Source organism: Aythya marila (genome assembly GCF_965140915.1).
Source record: "Aythya marila genome assembly, chromosome: 2".
Taxonomy (NCBI): Eukaryota; Metazoa; Chordata; class Aves; order Anseriformes; family Anatidae; genus Aythya; species Aythya marila.
This window is the reverse complement of record NC_139043.1, coordinates 62963380-62980162: the sequence shown is the minus strand read 5'-3', so window position 1 is coordinate 62980162 and position 16783 is coordinate 62963380. Positions and strand designations below refer to the sequence as shown.

Below are 16783 nucleotides of genomic sequence, written 5' to 3'. Positions count from 1 at the left end.
TGAAGGCTCCAGCTTTTGGAGGGCATTCACCAACAAGCAATCCCGCTTGATTTCCCAACATCTCAGTCATCCCCACATGGAGTTCGCCTTTCTCTTACCCATGGGAAAGCCATAGGTTGGGGGCATGGAGCTCAAAGGACTTCTCTAGGGAAAGGTCTCCATCCTCCTGTACCACATGGAAGACTTGAGCATGCTCTTAGGATGAAGGCTTCCAGATAAAGCCCTTTGTCTCTGAAAACCTTGGTCAAGCTGAGTCTCACCACCACAGCAGGACCAGCCTCATTTCCCCAGCCCTTGGCTCCTGCTAGGACAGGTTTACCTCACTGGGAATGCTTTCACCCTCTTCTTCATCACCCTTTGCAGACACATGGCAATAGCTCTAAGGGGAGAGTACACATGTGCCCTTTATATAATAAAGTGGTTGTTTCAATAATATAACTAGATCAGGGTTCTCTAGGTAGCCTGGGGGAGTTTGTTTGTTTTTCTTACACAAGCTGAAATTTATTTCAACTTCAAGATTTTATTGTCCTTCAGCATTTACATCTATGTGCAAGGGAAGGACAAACCAGAGTGTGAGAGTCTGGCTTGGAGAGGTTCAGGCCCACTGGCAAGCTATAAAATATGGGCATTTAGTCCATATGGGACACTGTCACAGCTCCTGCATCCTAGTGGGCATTTCTGAGGACTATTTTAGCTTCAATACCTCCTCCTTCTCCCTCCAGTCTCCTACATTCATTTGGACCTCTCACTGCTCTCTTGCAGCATGGTGGTAGGAGGTGTACAAGATGTGGGAGGCAAAGCTACCTTAGATATTCCTACCTGGCATAATTGAACAGGATGCTGAATGTGAGGTACACACAGCAAGTAGTGGGGGAAGCCATCCTTGCATCTGTTCTGGGGCACCCCTCACCCTGAAGCCATGTGTGCAGAACAGCACTGGTTCCCCCTGGTTGAATCACAGAGGCTAAAATAAAACCACCAGGTGCAGTAGTCTGGGGATTCCTTTTCCTGCTGAAACTTTGCATAGACATCAGACCAGTCCCAGACTGGAGTTTGACAAGTATGCTGTGGTCGGTATCGTTGCAGTCAGCAAAAAGAGCATGTGCTTTTAATGACTAGAAACTGGCAATTTTCTGGATTTGTAGCAAGTGGCTTGAGATGGTCTGCAACGGCTGCAAAGAGTGAGGCTCTCTAGTGGTTCTACATGGATCTCAGCACCATGAGAAACCAATATAGTCATAGTTTGCTTCATAGCTCCGATTCACCGCTTGGCAGTGTAAATAAAGACTAACTCATTCCAAACAATGGGATTACTCTACCATGAAACTGGGAAGAGAGCTAAGGCTTTTCTCCTACATGGAGGTCACTCCACAAAAATGGGTTGCATGAAGGGTTGCATGTCTGCCTGTGTTTTTAACAGGGAGAAGGCTTTTGTTTGTTACACTGAGGGAGATTTCTGCATCACTTTTTGTTTTGGCAATAAGAACAAGGGATTAAAGCACATCAGCATCACTTCTATAAGGTTTCATTAAGCTAACCTAACATGTAAGAACAGAAGACAAGAAAACACTTTAATTTCAGGTGCCTGTTTGGTGGCACTGTATTACCTGACACAATGACCTGTTTGTGTCCTCTCCTTCTGCAGGAACCATGACACCCTGGCTCACATGACGACCCCCAAAGAAATGCTCTCCAATGTCATGCAAGCTCTGCGTTACCTGGACTCACGGCTTCCGAACGGCAGCCACGTGATTTTAACAGGCTTGGTGGATGGACGCTTCCTCTGGGATAATCTGCATGACAGATACCATCCTCTAGGTAAATATGAGATGTTGCAGGGTTCTCTCAGCTATCTGCCTGCTCATGTTTCCTTCTGTCCCTGAATAATTTATGGATCTGTTGACATATTTCAAGCAAACCTGACAGAGTAGAGGAGATCTGGAAAATATGAGCTGATATTGGCTGTGCAGTAGAAGTAAGAGAGTCATCCCCAGTGCAGAATAGAGCACCTAGAGGGCAGATCCCTATGGTGCCCATGCCCCCTGCCCCCACCAGCCAGACCCAATCAGCTCCAAACCAGGCTCAACACATGCTGTGGATGCGCAAGACAAGATGTTCTGCTTCAGCCTTGGACCCAAATTGTGGGCAGCCTGAACATGCTTCATCCTGGGTCTTGTTACAGGTAGAGCTTGACATCTGGTGAACAGCTCCACTCACTGACTGATGGGTGTCTTGGGTGTGGACTGGGACAGAATTAATCCAGGGAGTTGCAAAAGACTGAGTAGATGCTAAAGGAATAATTTTTCCACAAGCTCTGGGTGTCTGGCACCTCCTACGCTGCACACAGGTGTGACAACTGAAACGTCACGCCATGTATAGACACATCTTGGGTCTTTCTCTCAGAGGGCAGTTGCCATAAGGTTCCTTGAGGCAGTGTTTGCAGGGATTTGGAGGCTAACTTTGGGAGTCTGTCTCCTCAGAGCATACTGAGGGCACATGCAGAGAAGCTGCATGTCTGACCATTGACTGGCCATTTGCTCATGCTATGTCAAACAGCAAAGAGGAACATCATCTTGGTGGAGTTGCATTAACACATCCTGCACTGTGGTTAGGCTGGTGTCTGTGCCTCTGGGGTCAGTGTGGGCACATATCCATGGAGAACTGGGATGTTTATGGGGTGGCAGGTTTGGGGATGTTCCAGAACCCCTTCTCTACAAATTCCTACCACCCCAAAGTCAATAAAGAAAGAATGTGAAATATTTCATCCTGCTACCAAAACCTGCTTTTATACAAGCAAGTATGTTCAACCTTCTCCATTTAAGTGGAGACATAAGAAAACAGCGAGGCCATTCTGCTGTCAAGTTTTAGACCAAAAACATGTTCCTTTTGTCTCTGGGTAAATGAATCTCCAGTGCATCTGAGTAAGTGGGAAGTTGTTGCCATATTAGTCCTCATCAGTAAATGGAGAGAGAAAGAAAAGCTAATGTACATCATTAAAATGGTAGATTACATCTGCAGATGGATTTGGCAACCACAGGGTATTAGAGCTTTGAAGAAGCACTGTGCCTGGTTTCCCAAGGTTAATCATTGCCAATGGCCCCATAGATTCTTCTTAATATTCTACATGTTATTTTATCCCTCTAAAGTACATGCCTCTTAGGAAGTCTGAGGTATCCATTTCTGTTGTTTTCTTGATTGATCATCACATTTTCTCTAATAAGCACCATATTATTATCAAGTGAAAACAGAAAAGAAAAAAAGAAAAAAAAAAAAAAAAGAAAGCTCCCATCCCTTCTGGCACAGAGTGAACCTGTGATAATTATTTTTCAGTCACATAAATACACTTCTTTGCTTGAGTGCATGTTTATCACAGGGGCAGTTCCTCTACTGGATATCTAATTATCAGAGATAACACGTAGCATTTTTGGCACAAGCCAAACCGGGAGCGGTTAGCTATAGGACCAGTTGGCAATTTTTCAGAGGGCTTCATTTGCCTTGGAGGGAACCAATTAATCCTAAGCAGCATTCTGCAGCAAGATATCACTTCTGGCAGATCCTCTGATGGGTTGTGAGGAGGTTTCCCTGCTAGGCAGCCAGTCAAGCACCACGAGACATTGCTCTGGGTTTCAGCCAAAATACCCACCTGGGCTCACGTCAGCCAAACCCATCAGCTGCTGCAGCCCTTTGCTCCCCACTCCTCCCCACAGCCCATCTCAGAGCCTGACCCTTTGGGGCCATGTGGTTTTGGGACATTCCCACCAACCCTTGATCTTTGAGATCCCTAATCATTTCTGTGAGGAATGGATACTGCTGCAGGGTAAGATAGGCAGGAGTTGCACCTGTACAGTGGAGATCCTACAAAGCAGCCTGAGGAGCCTGTTTAATTTGGGTGATGTCATACTCTGCAGTTCCTGAAACAGCAATGACAAAAACTACACGTTTCAGCCCTGCAAAAATAAAGAAGTCTGATGGGATGCTCAGTGTGCCACAAACTCAGAGAACTAACTGAGTGTCCATTTAATCTCCATCCTGGCTGTAGTCACCAAAGAAGCAAAAGGATTGATAAAATGGGTATTTTTCTTAGCAAGCAAGGTTACTGTGCAGCAGTGAATTTCAGGGAATGTCAGCTGGGTGTCAAGGGGACTGAGCCGTGAGGATGGAAAGAAAACACCCAGAGCACACAAGAGCTGGAGCCCCTTGGTTTGGATTTCAGGTAGTGCCTTACTCCTCCTTTACACCAGGACAAGGGAGAGCAGAAAGAAAGGTTGCTGCCCACAAACACATTGCTCCCTGAGGGGTGGGAAGCATCAGCAAGCAGCACGTTCAGCAGAATAATTGCGTTGTCCAGATATGGCCTTTCCAGGAAGGATTGAATTCTCCCTCTACTCATCCTATTTGTAGCTACAAAAACTTGGTGCTTGAGTTTGCTCACCCACAGAAATGCATCCACATCCCTCAGTGACAGCAAAATTGTTTCTCCCTTGTAAGGCTGTCCTCTCTGAGACAGATGCAAAGCTCAAGGTACACACACTCACCTTCAGCCTTTCTTTTGGCTGTGCAATGCCTGTGTTTTTTTTGGAGAGTGAGAGATGTGCAAAGGGATGGCATACCAGCACCTCCCAGACCCACATGCATGGTCGTGGTAGGGTGCCTCTCCTCACCTGGGGCTCTGATGCATGGGGAGGGACACGTGGAGCCACTAAGAAAAGTGATGGTGGTGCCTTTGGCCATTGGCCATGCAAAGCTTCCCTCTCTGTGTTTCGCAGGGCAGCTGAACAGAGACATCACCTACAGCCAGCTTTACTCTTTCCTCAACTGCCTCAAGGTAAGGGCTGCCTTAGGAGCATCCCTCTGGTCTCCTCTGCTCTCCACCTGCCCACTGATAATGTGCTGTCTCCTCTGCCCACCTAGGTGAGCCCCTGCAATGGCTGGCTGACTCCCAACAAGACCCTCAGGAACCTGACCTCAGAGGTAAGGAGGAATACCAACTCTGCAGTGGTCACATAAGTCCACCCTCTTGCCCCCGTACATTTTATAGAATGATAGGATCATCTAGGTTGGAAAAGACCTTCAAGATCATCAAGTCCAACCACAAGCCTGACCTGCCGAGTCCCTTCACTCAGCCATGCCCTCGTGCTGTACCCACACAACTCTTAAATACCTTCAGGGATGGAGACCTCACCACTTGGCAGGGCAGGCCCTTCCAATGCCTGACCGCCCCCTCCATGTAGAAATTCTTCCTAAATACAAGGTGTCTTGTGTTGTACATCAAAGTGTCTTCACTGAGGAGCACAGGACCCCCCAAATCCTTTCACAATCACCAGAACAGATGAAAACTCATGGTCTAGATGTAAGGCAACAAAAGGGATAGTTTAGATGTAAGATGACAAAAGAAACATGCAACAATTCCACGTCAAGATAAAGTTTAAATTGAATCTATGCAGTGATATAATTTTTGCTTTTGTCTTTTATATGATTAATGGTTTCTTGGCCTAAGCCTGATAGCCCAAATGAAAGACATCAGTTCTTTTTTTTTTTTTCTTCCAAAGCTGTGGAAACTTCCATGCCCACCCTTTGAAACACCTCGCAGGCACTCAGAGCAGCACAGTTAAGCTGCAGGCTTTGCAAATGAGCTCCTGTGGTGATCCCTCAGCTGTCCAAATTCATTCCTGGGGGATGTGATCTCCCTCAGACAAAAAACATTCAGGGTCCTGCTCTTTGAGGAGAAAATGTGCCTGGTAAGGAAGACACTGCTTATGGAGAAGGTAGTTGCTAGCACGGAGTGCCAATGGCACAGATTTTGCCGGCAGCTGGAGCAGCCCCTGAGAGCAAGATCCTGGCCCCGTCTCTGTCAGGGCTTTGTGCTGATCTCCCTCAGGCACATCGCTGTGGCCTTAATCACCAGGTGGCACGGCCAAGGAGCACCCGGGCTGCAGGCAGGAGTGGGAGCAGCCAGACACAGGTGTCCTTTAAAGCTGACACTAAAAACCTGGTGGCACATCATAGCAGGCACTTATTCCCTGATTTTTAACCCTCCCCCTGCAGCCATGTAAAAGAACCAGTAAGCAGACATAGTCAAAGGTGCCATCTCTGTGCATTGTCATACTAATGTATGCATTCAGTAAACAGAAAATATGGCCTTAATTTCACCAAGGTTTACATACAGGTTTCATTTTATGCCCCATCCCTCTTGACTTATTAAGAAGATTCCCAAATCTTTACAGAACTGCAGCTTATATGTTACCTACACCACAGGACATACAGCACATGTAACTGCTGTCCATGTACAATTTCTGTGTCTGCAGGGCATGAATTAATCTTCCTCCTGGCTTCCTGTCTGAAAATAATTGTCTATGTTATCATCCAAACTGCACTTGTTAAATATTTAGGAGATCCTGATCTCTGTTAGGCTGTAGAAATTACACTGTATATATCAGTTACATCTGTGGCTGACGGAGCTAATTTACTCCACTGAAAGTAAGAGCAGAATGTGGTCTGGCTAGCTGAGTGCCAGTACCCACAACGCAGCAGCAGGAAGGATAATGGGAAAGGAGGAACATTTATCCTCTGCAGAAAGTTTCTGTTTTCTTTAAGAGGATTGGAAATGACGGGGCTGCTACTTGTCAAGAGGCCTCTGAAAATGAGAGAGCCTGAATGATTATACAGGACTAGAGCTGCTGCTAGGTGGGGTGTGTGGTAAAATAACTGGATGCTGTGTTCATCGTATTATCTCAGATGAGGTCTCGGTACAAATCTGCAATGGCACATGGCATCGCAAGCTGGGTAGCCCAAAGGCAGAGGATATCTGGTGCATGTCTGTGTCATGATAAAGAACTCTGATTCTCCTTTCCCCCAGTTACAGGGGTATATTAGCTTTCAAATTCCTGCCTGCACATCAGAGACAAAACCAAAGCCCACTCAAAGCAGCATGAGTAGCAATGAATTGACATCAAATTGCTTGATTTTTTCAGAGAGCCTTACAACTTTCCGATGTCCTGAAAGAAATAGCGAGATCTGAGAAATTTGCCAACTTCGATGTTTTCTACATGGATTTTCCACTGAGACAAAGTAAGTTGCTTTTCTCTCCTTCTCTCAGGCAGCTTTCAGTCCCGTGCTGGGCTGTTAATGCCCTCTGTACATGTTAGCTCTGTACCAAGGCAGCCTGGGTGACCCTGGTGGCACTGCCTCCAGAAGACAAATTTTTCTTGGCCAGTTTTCCTCCCTGAGTAACACAGCTGCCCTCCCTTAGCTCAGTGTTTTCAAAAGCATCTCTCCCAATAAGAACTGGCTTCCTTCCTGTGCTTCCTCAAGCACCAGAATACCTCTGCAGCATTGACTCGAGGACCTTACAAAACTCATCCTTATGTGATCTTAAGTGACATTAGATAAGTGCATTACCTAACTCACTTCCTTCTGTAACTGACATTTTAAGGGAAGAAAAAAACAAAAACAAAAACAAAACAAAACAAAACAAAACAAAAAAAGAATATGTATGCTTGGTCCTCCATTTTAAGCAAAGGATCAGCATGGGGTGAGGGACTGAGGTGGGCAATGTATTCAAGCAGGTAGACAGTGATGGAAAAGCAGGAAAACAGCTTTTTTCCTACATCCAGCCTGAACCTCCTGTGTTTCAACATTGCCTCTTGCCCCCCCCCACACACACACCTTGTACTGCTGTGAAGAGCCTGGCCCTGTCCCCTTGTCACCTTCCTGTGGGCACTGGGGGCCACAGGCAGCTGCTCCCTGAAGCCACCTCTTCCCCAGAGCAAACCCCTTAGCGCATGGGGCAGAAGCTCCAGCCCCAGCCACCCTAGGGGCCTCCTGAATACCATTAATTTTTAGATTCTGTAAAGAATACATAACAATAATAAAAAATGATCTGCATTTCCTTATATTGGTATTCACAAAGAGAGGTCCTGCTTGAAAAAAAATTTGCCTGGGGACCGTATGTTCTTTTATTTTTTATTTTTTTAATGATAATTTAAATCCCAGAATGTAGACAGCTAAATCTGGAGCCATGAAGGGACAGAAGCAGCCTGGCAGTACTTCAAAGTGTACATCTCTGACACCTCTCCCCATCAGTGTCTGGGTGTCCTTGGAAGCATGAAGCTGCCGAGGCACCGAAGATTATTGTGAAATTTTCAGCTGCAGCCAAATCACATCAAAACTCACAAAATTGTTTTATTCTGTACAACACAGTTCATGAAGCTGGGTCTGGGTCTCATGCAGACCACACAGGGGAAGAGGTAAAGAAGAGGATGGGAGAGGGAGTTTTTCTACCTTAGCTTGGAGACACAGACCTCACTGCAAGTTAGCTATCATAGCACAGAGTTTCAGGATGTCCAAGTCTCTTTGTGGGTTTTGTATCAGCTACTTAATATTTAACAAGTCATTAGGGTTTGGAACAAACTACCTGCTGGGTAGGCAAATTACTTTAATAAGTTCAATTGCTAACTTCAGGTAATTTATTTGCTTTCACGAAAAGAAACATCTTAATATAATTTGCTGTTCTTGATTACATCGCGTTAAATAAATGAGGTAAACAAAATCACACATGCACATACAAACATCGGCTCTGACAGACACTTTGCGAAGTTTCCTGCAGCCCTGGTGCCAACCATGTGAGCTTCCCCTCAGTAAAGCTGTTCGTGAGCGCGCTCAGAAGCGAGCTGAGGCTGCTGACCTACTTTCCTGGTCTCTTTCTGAAGCAAGCGCAGATCCTCCCCTAGACTCTCCAGGCATCAAATATTTAGCGGTGGTTGCATGCTGTCATGAGGACACTGACTCCAGGCGGGCCTGTGCATGTGTACATAGCAGCTGCTAATCTCCTTGGAATGAAAACTGGGTATACCAGCATTTATTCTAGGTTTAGATGGACAGGCAAGCTCAGATGCTGCCTTTGGCTCAAGTGCTTAGTGTTTCTATAAAGGGGCGCAATAAATACAGGGTGTGGGTTGCTTTTTCTTGTGGGGATGTGAGTAAGCTCTATTGTAGTCCAGCCTAGGCAATGGGCACTTCTAAGGCAATCTCCAGCTCTACTCAGTGCCTATTTGTCCCAGAATTGCTCTAGGATTTTTGGAGGTCAAGTATAATGGAATAAATTGACCTTTGTTGATAGAAACCTCACTTACTTGCTATTTCTGGACTGGAACAGTAGCGTCTACTGAGTGTGTTTTACAGCACACAGCCTCATACACAGTGTATAACATCATACAAGGGGTTAGGGGCTAGTTCACACCGTGTGTATGTTGTGAGCGCGTGTACTCCCTGGTGTAAAATAGGATGAAAATGTTTTCACGTCCAGTATCATGCAATTTTGAAGCAGACCTTCAAGCCCTGTGCCTTGAAAGAAGTTATTTTGCTGTTGAATACAGCATCACAAGTACATTTCTATAGTTAAAGCGGGAACACCACCAATCTGTGAAATCAAAGTCAGAATGATCGCCCAGACATCGCTTCTTGACACAACAGCCAGAGTCAAGCCAGCAGAGCTGGTCCCAGATCAGAACTGTAGCACTTGAAATGAGAACATTTTTCTCATGATGGGCTGCCTGCATAACACTATTAAGAATTCTTAATCTGTCATTATAAAAAAAAAGATATAAAGTTTACAGTCTGTTAATGCTATATCCACCAGGCCCGCATTTGATCGCTCTACAGCCCTTTTGAAGAAAGCAAGCTTTTTACTTCTCTAATGGCTCTGGGGCTTACAGGGCTTACAGTAGAGCAGCATTTGCATTGAATGTCATGCTTATGTAATTCAAAAGGTTATTCTGTTGGAGTTGAAAAAGATCACTCAGAAGAAAAGTAACTGAAAATGACATCTTATTCCTGCAGACATCAGCCCCGGCAAACATTGTGTTACCCTCTATTTCTCTAAAAATCACTGTTTTATTTAGCTTTTCATCATATATATATATGTACGCACATATATTTTTTTTGCTCCGCTGAAGCTGCAACTCAAATGGGAAATACAAAAGTATTAAATCAGTATTAAATAATTTATAGCTTTACTCACTACAGCATCAGTCTTAGGAGGGAAAGCGAATTCTTTTACAAGCATTTATGTTCAAAGCACTTCCTTGCATAAATATTGCAGATTTAAAAAAAAAAATAAAACACTAAAAAAACAATAAAAGCTTAAATACTGCCCAAGGAGAGAGGGATTGCATGCAGTATTGGCTCTGACAACTTCATATAAATTATCATAATCTTCATGCAGAGCCGTTGTGAGCTTAAAAGTAGCGGGGGCATTGGGAGGAGGAGTGCGGTGCCGTAACCTCTCTGCTTGTGTGCTTGGCAGCGGCTGAGGAGTGGCGCAAGATGGGCGGCGAGCCCTGGCAGCTGATCGAGCCGGTTGATGGCTTCCACCCCAGCCAGGTAAAATCCAGACCCGAGGTGAGGGGTTGCAGAGCAGGAGGGATGCCAGCGCCTGTGTTGGGTTGGCTGCTCACACTGCCTGCAGTGCCCACGTGTCCTGCAGCGGGGAAGAGGAGAGGTTCTTTTCAGGAGAGAGACCCTGACCCTGTCCCTACCCATAAATATGACCATGGTGAAGATCCTGCCCACGTCCATGCCCCTACATCCCACATCCTCAGCCTCCAAGGCCACGGATGCTCCTCATCCTAGCCTGGAACAGAGCTTTTGTTTTGAAGCCATACCTATAAACTGCTTTATTCGCTGCAGCCGCATGATGAAGCACTTCTCTCCTGATTCCTTGGCCTCCAGGGATGGGTGGCAGGAGAAAGTTTGTAGTCAGAAATGAATGAAAGGGAAGGAGAAACAGCTGCTCGGCTGTAACTCCTCACTTTGATGACCTTGTGCAATGTTTGCCCTGTTCCCACCATGCTCACTTTCAGAGTACTTTTTTCTGAACCTGCACAATGCTTTGGGAGAGCACGTCATGCAATCAGCTACAAGCAACGCAATGCATTTTCTATAGGCTAGCTTCAGGTTTCAGGTATGTACACAGTTGAAAATAAATTCATATTTGAAATATTAAAGTGGAAACAAAAGAGTGGCCCATCTTCCTGGTATGGTCCTAAGTAAAACTGTATGACTGCCCAGAAAACAGTGCCACAATGGGCCAACCCCTGTGCCCAAAAGCACAGACTGAATTTCTGAGGCGATTTAATGATGGGAGCCAACCCCACACATATTCTCTGTTGACTGCCTCTTCAGCCCGTGGGGAAAGGCGTAGGGACATCCAAAGCATAAGTGCTTTCATTGCTGTCTTTTACATCCATGCTGGCTGCCTCACCTTTGCCATGTCAGAATAATTTCCTGGTCACAGAGGGGCCCCTTCATAGCAGAAATAATGCCTGCTTGGCTACCAAGCAGGACCATGAGGAAGCTGTGGGAAAGCATGGGCTTAGAGCCTGAGGACATGGGGGAAGTGTGTCTGGATATTTTTGGTGCAGGCCTTTTAAAAGGAAGCAATTAGAGAAAACTTGGCAAATGAAACAGGAGTGAAAGCTGTGATGAAACAAACCCCATTCCCACTTCTGCCACCTGGGGAAAATACACAGAAGGAGGCTGGAGCAGAACAGGGAAGATCTTTGTGCTATTTTTATGCCTTACCCCAATACCCTGAGGCTCGCCTGAGGCTTCCCATAGCCACCAGTAACCAGCCACTGAGGGAGCCGAGCTCACTGGGCCACAGCTTCCCCTCCAGGCTCTTGCATATATGCCCTGCACCCCACCAGCTGCTGCAAGGGACCCTTCCTAAGCCAAAAGAAAGCTGCGGAAGGGCATGGAAGAGCAGCTACCAAGACGGGCGCAGCTCCTGGCGCAGCAGGCTGCAGGCCCTGGCCACATGCTGCTGTATTTCACTCCCCCTGGGCCTGGCATCCTGCAGTCGTTACCATCTCCCCCTCCTGCTGTTCAGATGACGTTAATACTTTTATAGGTACATTTTCCCATACAGTTAAGGTGCCAGCTGTAGATATGCCTCACTTCAAGTGAGTTATTGCCCTTCTAGGAATTATTAATTAGCCTTATCCAAACATCCACTGCTTTAAATCCATTTTTCTTTTCCTGGTATTATAGGGAAGTCTGTTATCAACACAGTGCTGTTGGGACTGAGAAAGAGTGGCTCTTGGGACAAGGAAGGGGAAGTGTGAGCACAGCGTGATATTTAAGAGTACGCTTGAGAGAGATGATAAACAACTCACTCACTCCCCATGCAAGTTTTATTTAAAGTTTTACGTTATACCAACATGAATGCCTCTGGCCAGATACAGCTTTAATACCATCTAGTGCTGCCTAGCACAAGAGCTGATGCTTGTCAAGTGAAGGGGATCTTTTACTTCCATCTTTGCTGCTATTCCCCACTTGTCACACATAGCCCAACAAATAAATATGACTGATAAGTTCTAACTCAATCTTTTTTACAGCACTTTTCTCAAAGATCTCAAAGCATTAGTGAAACAGTCATGAATATTTGAACTGAGCAGCACCCTAAGGAAAATATACACATTTTAGCTCTTGCCTTCAGATGCAGAAAAACTGAGCATGGGGTATGAGAAGCACAGTGCCACTCTGTGCCAAGGTGAGCTGGAGAAACACCATGCTCCCCCTTTGTTACTATGCACTACTTGGCAGGAGAAGTCTGATATCTGCCCTGGATTTCACCTGCCATTCATCTGGCATCTCATTAATTGAAGAAATAATCCACTTTTGTAAACAGGCGTCAGCACATATATCCAACAGACCATCACTCCAATTATGCAGTAGAGTGGAAGGGAATTGAACCTTCCTAACAGACAGCCATGGATAAATCACTGCAAAGAGAAGGATGAGGAAAAAACGCAAGGTGGCAACCATCCATTTGTCCCATCAGACCTATTCTGTTTTTTCATGCATCAAAAAGGCTAGGCTGGAACACTTAGGAAAAAAAAAAAAAAAAGTCTCCATAGTGTTCACAGAGAGTATTTTGATCTAAGAACCCTTGAAGGAAGGAATAAACACTAAGCACTCGTGTTTAGCCCAGCCCAGGCCTATATTTCATTAGGGGACATTCCTACAGGAAGAAGAGCATTTTCCTGCGTGTTTTTGTTAAGCTGCAAAACTGGAGATTACTCATTCTTGGCGTATCTGTATTTCTCTTAAGTTTAAAAACTAAAACACCCAGATCAAGCTGTAAGTGGATGAAAGTCGCACCATTTGCTTTTAACTCCTAAAAGCATGATGCCTGAGTCCTCCCAACATCCCTCTAAAGTCATCTCTGAGACAGTGCTCCCCCAAGTTCTGCTTGACTGTCCTTGGAAGAAATTTCTTCCCCTTGACTAAAGGGGGAGCCCAGGAGCTTTCAGCAGCTTTTCCTTCCTACAAATCTCACTGCAAACCATCCTGAGTGCCAGATGGCTTCAAGGACATTGCTTCTCTCTGGAACAGCTGATTGCTTTGTTTGTATGACACGACCATGTATTTCAAGAGGATCCTGTGCAAATGGCTTCATTTCTTGCTTTTATGAAGTTACCATTGAGAGCGCAAAAGCCCTGAGCATCACAAACTGGAAACAGGGATGCTTGGAAGATTCTTAATGATTATGTACTTGCAGGAAAGCACAGCTTGAGTGTGATTAGATTCTCCCTTTTTCCTTTTTTAAGTCTTAGGAAAGCACATTATAACCAGGAAAGAGAAAAAAAAAAAATGAAACAAAACACATCAGATTAGTTGTGTATTTACTCTTTGCTGAGAAACATTCCCATCCCCATTTTGGTACAGAAGGAAAAAACAACCAAAAGCTGCTAAAATAACACAGCCACCTCAAAGTCACAGTCATCCAGGACTCTATAAGAAATAGGCAATATTTCCTTTAACAAATAAATAAAATCCCGAACAATTTTTAATTAAGATTAAAATTAAAAAATGCAAAAAATAAAAATAAATTTAACTGGTGCAAAAACACAAGCTGTTTGGAATTTAAAAAGGACCTAAAGAAAAGATTCCGTGAGTCATGAACCTTTCTCTGTGCCTCACTTCTCATCCACTGCAAATTATCAGCACCATGTGAGCAGGTGTCTGAGCAGGACCTATGTTATTTAGGGCATTCCAAGCACATCTTAAATTGTAATCAACAGCAGCGTGAACACTGTAGAGTTTACCTCCTGTGATACTCTTTCACTCTTTCAGGGGGGTACAACATGCAAAGATAGTGGGTTTGGTTTTGTTAAAAAAAAAAAAAAAAAAAAGAAAAAAGTCATCCTGCTAAAAACATAAGGAAGACTTAGGGACTTGTGAGGGAGGTTTGGAGACTCCCATGCCTAAAAGGACCACTCTGACACAGGTCTCAACCGCCTGGCAGCCACTGAGCGGCCCAGAAGCTTGTTTGGTCAAGTTAGGAATTTGTACCAAGAAAAAAAATGCCACGTTACAAAATCTCCCCTATCCCTCTCCCCTGCCTAATGTCTGATAGCTTAACAAGGCTGCAAATGACAAGAGTCCAAGAGCTTCCACCCTGCAAATGTGGCTCTCTGTACATTAGCTCTGAATAAAGTTTTCTTCTCCTGGCCCATCATTACAGCTTTTTTTCAAATGCACAGCATAAAAAAGCACATAAAATTTCCCCAAAGGTTCCAGTCTCTTTCTGAAACTCTGAAACAGGGTTCAAATAGTTTGATTCCATAAATCCATCTTGGGCCTTCGTACGAAGGCTTTGTTAGCTCTATTTGAGCCTTGTAATTATAATCAATGTTAGCATGAGTTTTAGACTTGAAAGTAAAGTTACTGTATAGGCAAAATATAACCGTAGGTCAGAAGTTGAAACAAAAATGTGTTAGAAGGGTGTGAAAATTTGGTTAAAGGAGAATCAGGCTATTCTCTTTCCCTTTCTCTTACCCTTGATGATTTTCACCCTGGCAAAATAGTACATACAATTTCTCTTTAGTGCATAACTTCCAGGGCAAACACTCTGTGAAGGCTAGAGCAGTTCTGATAGCGAGGAGAAAAGCTATTTTACAATTTTCTTCAGGTCTCATGAGAAAAGGCTCTGAAGACAGCCAGCAGCCGGTGTGGACATAGAGAATCAGAGGTGGTTAGTTTTGAACCTGGATATAATTGGGCCTCTTTTTCCTAGCACCTGAGGTTTCCTTACAGGATAGCAAAGAGAATAGTTATTAGAAGTATCAGAGGAATTCAAGAGCATGAATTCCTTTGGACTAGCAAGAGATTTATACCTTATATCTAAGCAGTGCTTTTGAAATACTTTCATAATGCTCCAGAGGAAAAAAGTGAGACCCTATGGCTTTTGAACAGAAGAAGTTTGTTGACCATGCACTGTAGGCATCAGGAAATAGTTGAAGACTCTCATTAGACCTGATTGTCTGCTTGTATATCTTTATTTTCCTGTAATTGATAAAAAATAATTTACAACTCTTTTGCAAAGACAAAACACAACTGTAACAGAGAGTAGAACTTTATGCTTGCGAGCTACACATACGGTCACGTTTTCCTTCTATGATAAGTAACTTAAAAAGGGTTATTCAATGTTAGGCTTCACATTTGATCTTAAAAACAAAAACAAAACAAAACAAAAAAACAAACAAAAAAAAACACAACAACAAAAAACACACCTTTTTGGAATCCCCCCCCTGACCATTTTACCAGAAATGAGCTCTTGTTGATAAATCCAGTTTTTGCACTGGTCAGGAAAGTGCAGATATGTAATCCTCACCTTATTTTACTGTTCAAATGGATTTTCACCTCTTCAAGCAGCTGGAATAGAGTATTTTCTTTAGCTAGAGGTTACGCTCCATCACATGTTTATGGAGGGGAGTCTGCCTTCTAATGGGGACTGGTATAAAGCCACTGAATTATACAGGCACGAGAAATTGATAATTTCTCATATGTGCTGTTCACAGATTGCTGCAGCCCTGGGAACAAGCATTACCTGGCAGAAGGCACTACATGAATGGCCTCAAGTGCTTGGAAAGGAGAATCCATTCAATGACCAGATTGAAGCTATATTCAAAGATCAAGGTGGACACTGACTCCCAAACTGCCAGAGCCACGGTTTACAGGGGTGCTTCCTGGTACATTCCATGATTAGAGACCAAAACAAAAGAAAACAGAGGGCACAAGAGCCACTCTTATTTTTTTTTGTTGTTATTCAAAATAGCAGTACAAAGAGACGGTAGTGCTGAAGTTAGCATAGCAGCATTCTTTTCAGTGCTGTATCTTAACTGCAAAGTCACCCACCTGTACAAGTAGACTGAGCTTTTTCTTTGGAGCTACAAAAATAAAATAAAATCAAAGGATACCTGCCAGCTAGACCATTCATTGTACTGGTTTGCAAATGCATAATGCGATTGTTTCCACGTACAGCAACCCCGCAGCCCTACCTCATTGTTTTCCCTGCAGAACCGTATTTTTGGGCTTTCCATTTGTACCTTTCAACAGTTAATTTGATCCCAAAAGGGGTGGGAGGGGGAACCCAACCTAATCTTGTTGCTATGAGTTGTATACATGTAATTACCTCAACTGTCAATATGTTATTTGCTATATTGCTGCTATTTGCTTATTAAAACGTGCGAGGAATAACAAGACACTAGATGTTAGATTTGCCTGGCAGCAGTAGTTCAGCTTGACTGAGCACAGGTTCCCTTTCCCACCATTAACAAGCTCGTAACTTGACCACCCTTCAAGTATTTAACACAGCTTGCTTTTTAAAGCTTTAACACATCCCTACTCTTTAGCTTCATAATAAATGCAACATGCACAATAAGTCCCACCATTTTGCAGGTATGACCTAAGGAATCGCTGAAGGTAATGGGCAGCTCTT

At 44.2% G+C, this 16783-nt stretch overlaps 1 protein-coding gene across 1 annotated transcript in view; it reads left to right on the top strand.

The window, feature by feature from the left end:
• AOAH (acyloxyacyl hydrolase) overlaps nt 1-16219 on the top strand; it is a 72739-nt gene extending 56520 nt beyond the window's left edge. Inside the window, exons 17-22 of the mRNA XM_082754802.1 lie at nt 1646-1818; nt 4767-4825; nt 4912-4971; nt 6972-7068; nt 10304-10380; nt 15864-16219. Coding sequence (XP_082610928.1) covers nt 1646-1818; nt 4767-4825; nt 4912-4971; nt 6972-7068; nt 10304-10380; nt 15864-15992 — 595 coding nt within the window. The 3' untranslated portion in view covers nt 15993-16219. The remainder of the gene's footprint in view (nt 1-1645; nt 1819-4766; nt 4826-4911; nt 4972-6971; nt 7069-10303; nt 10381-15863) is intronic.
• The last annotated feature ends 564 nt before the right edge of the window (nt 16220-16783 follow it).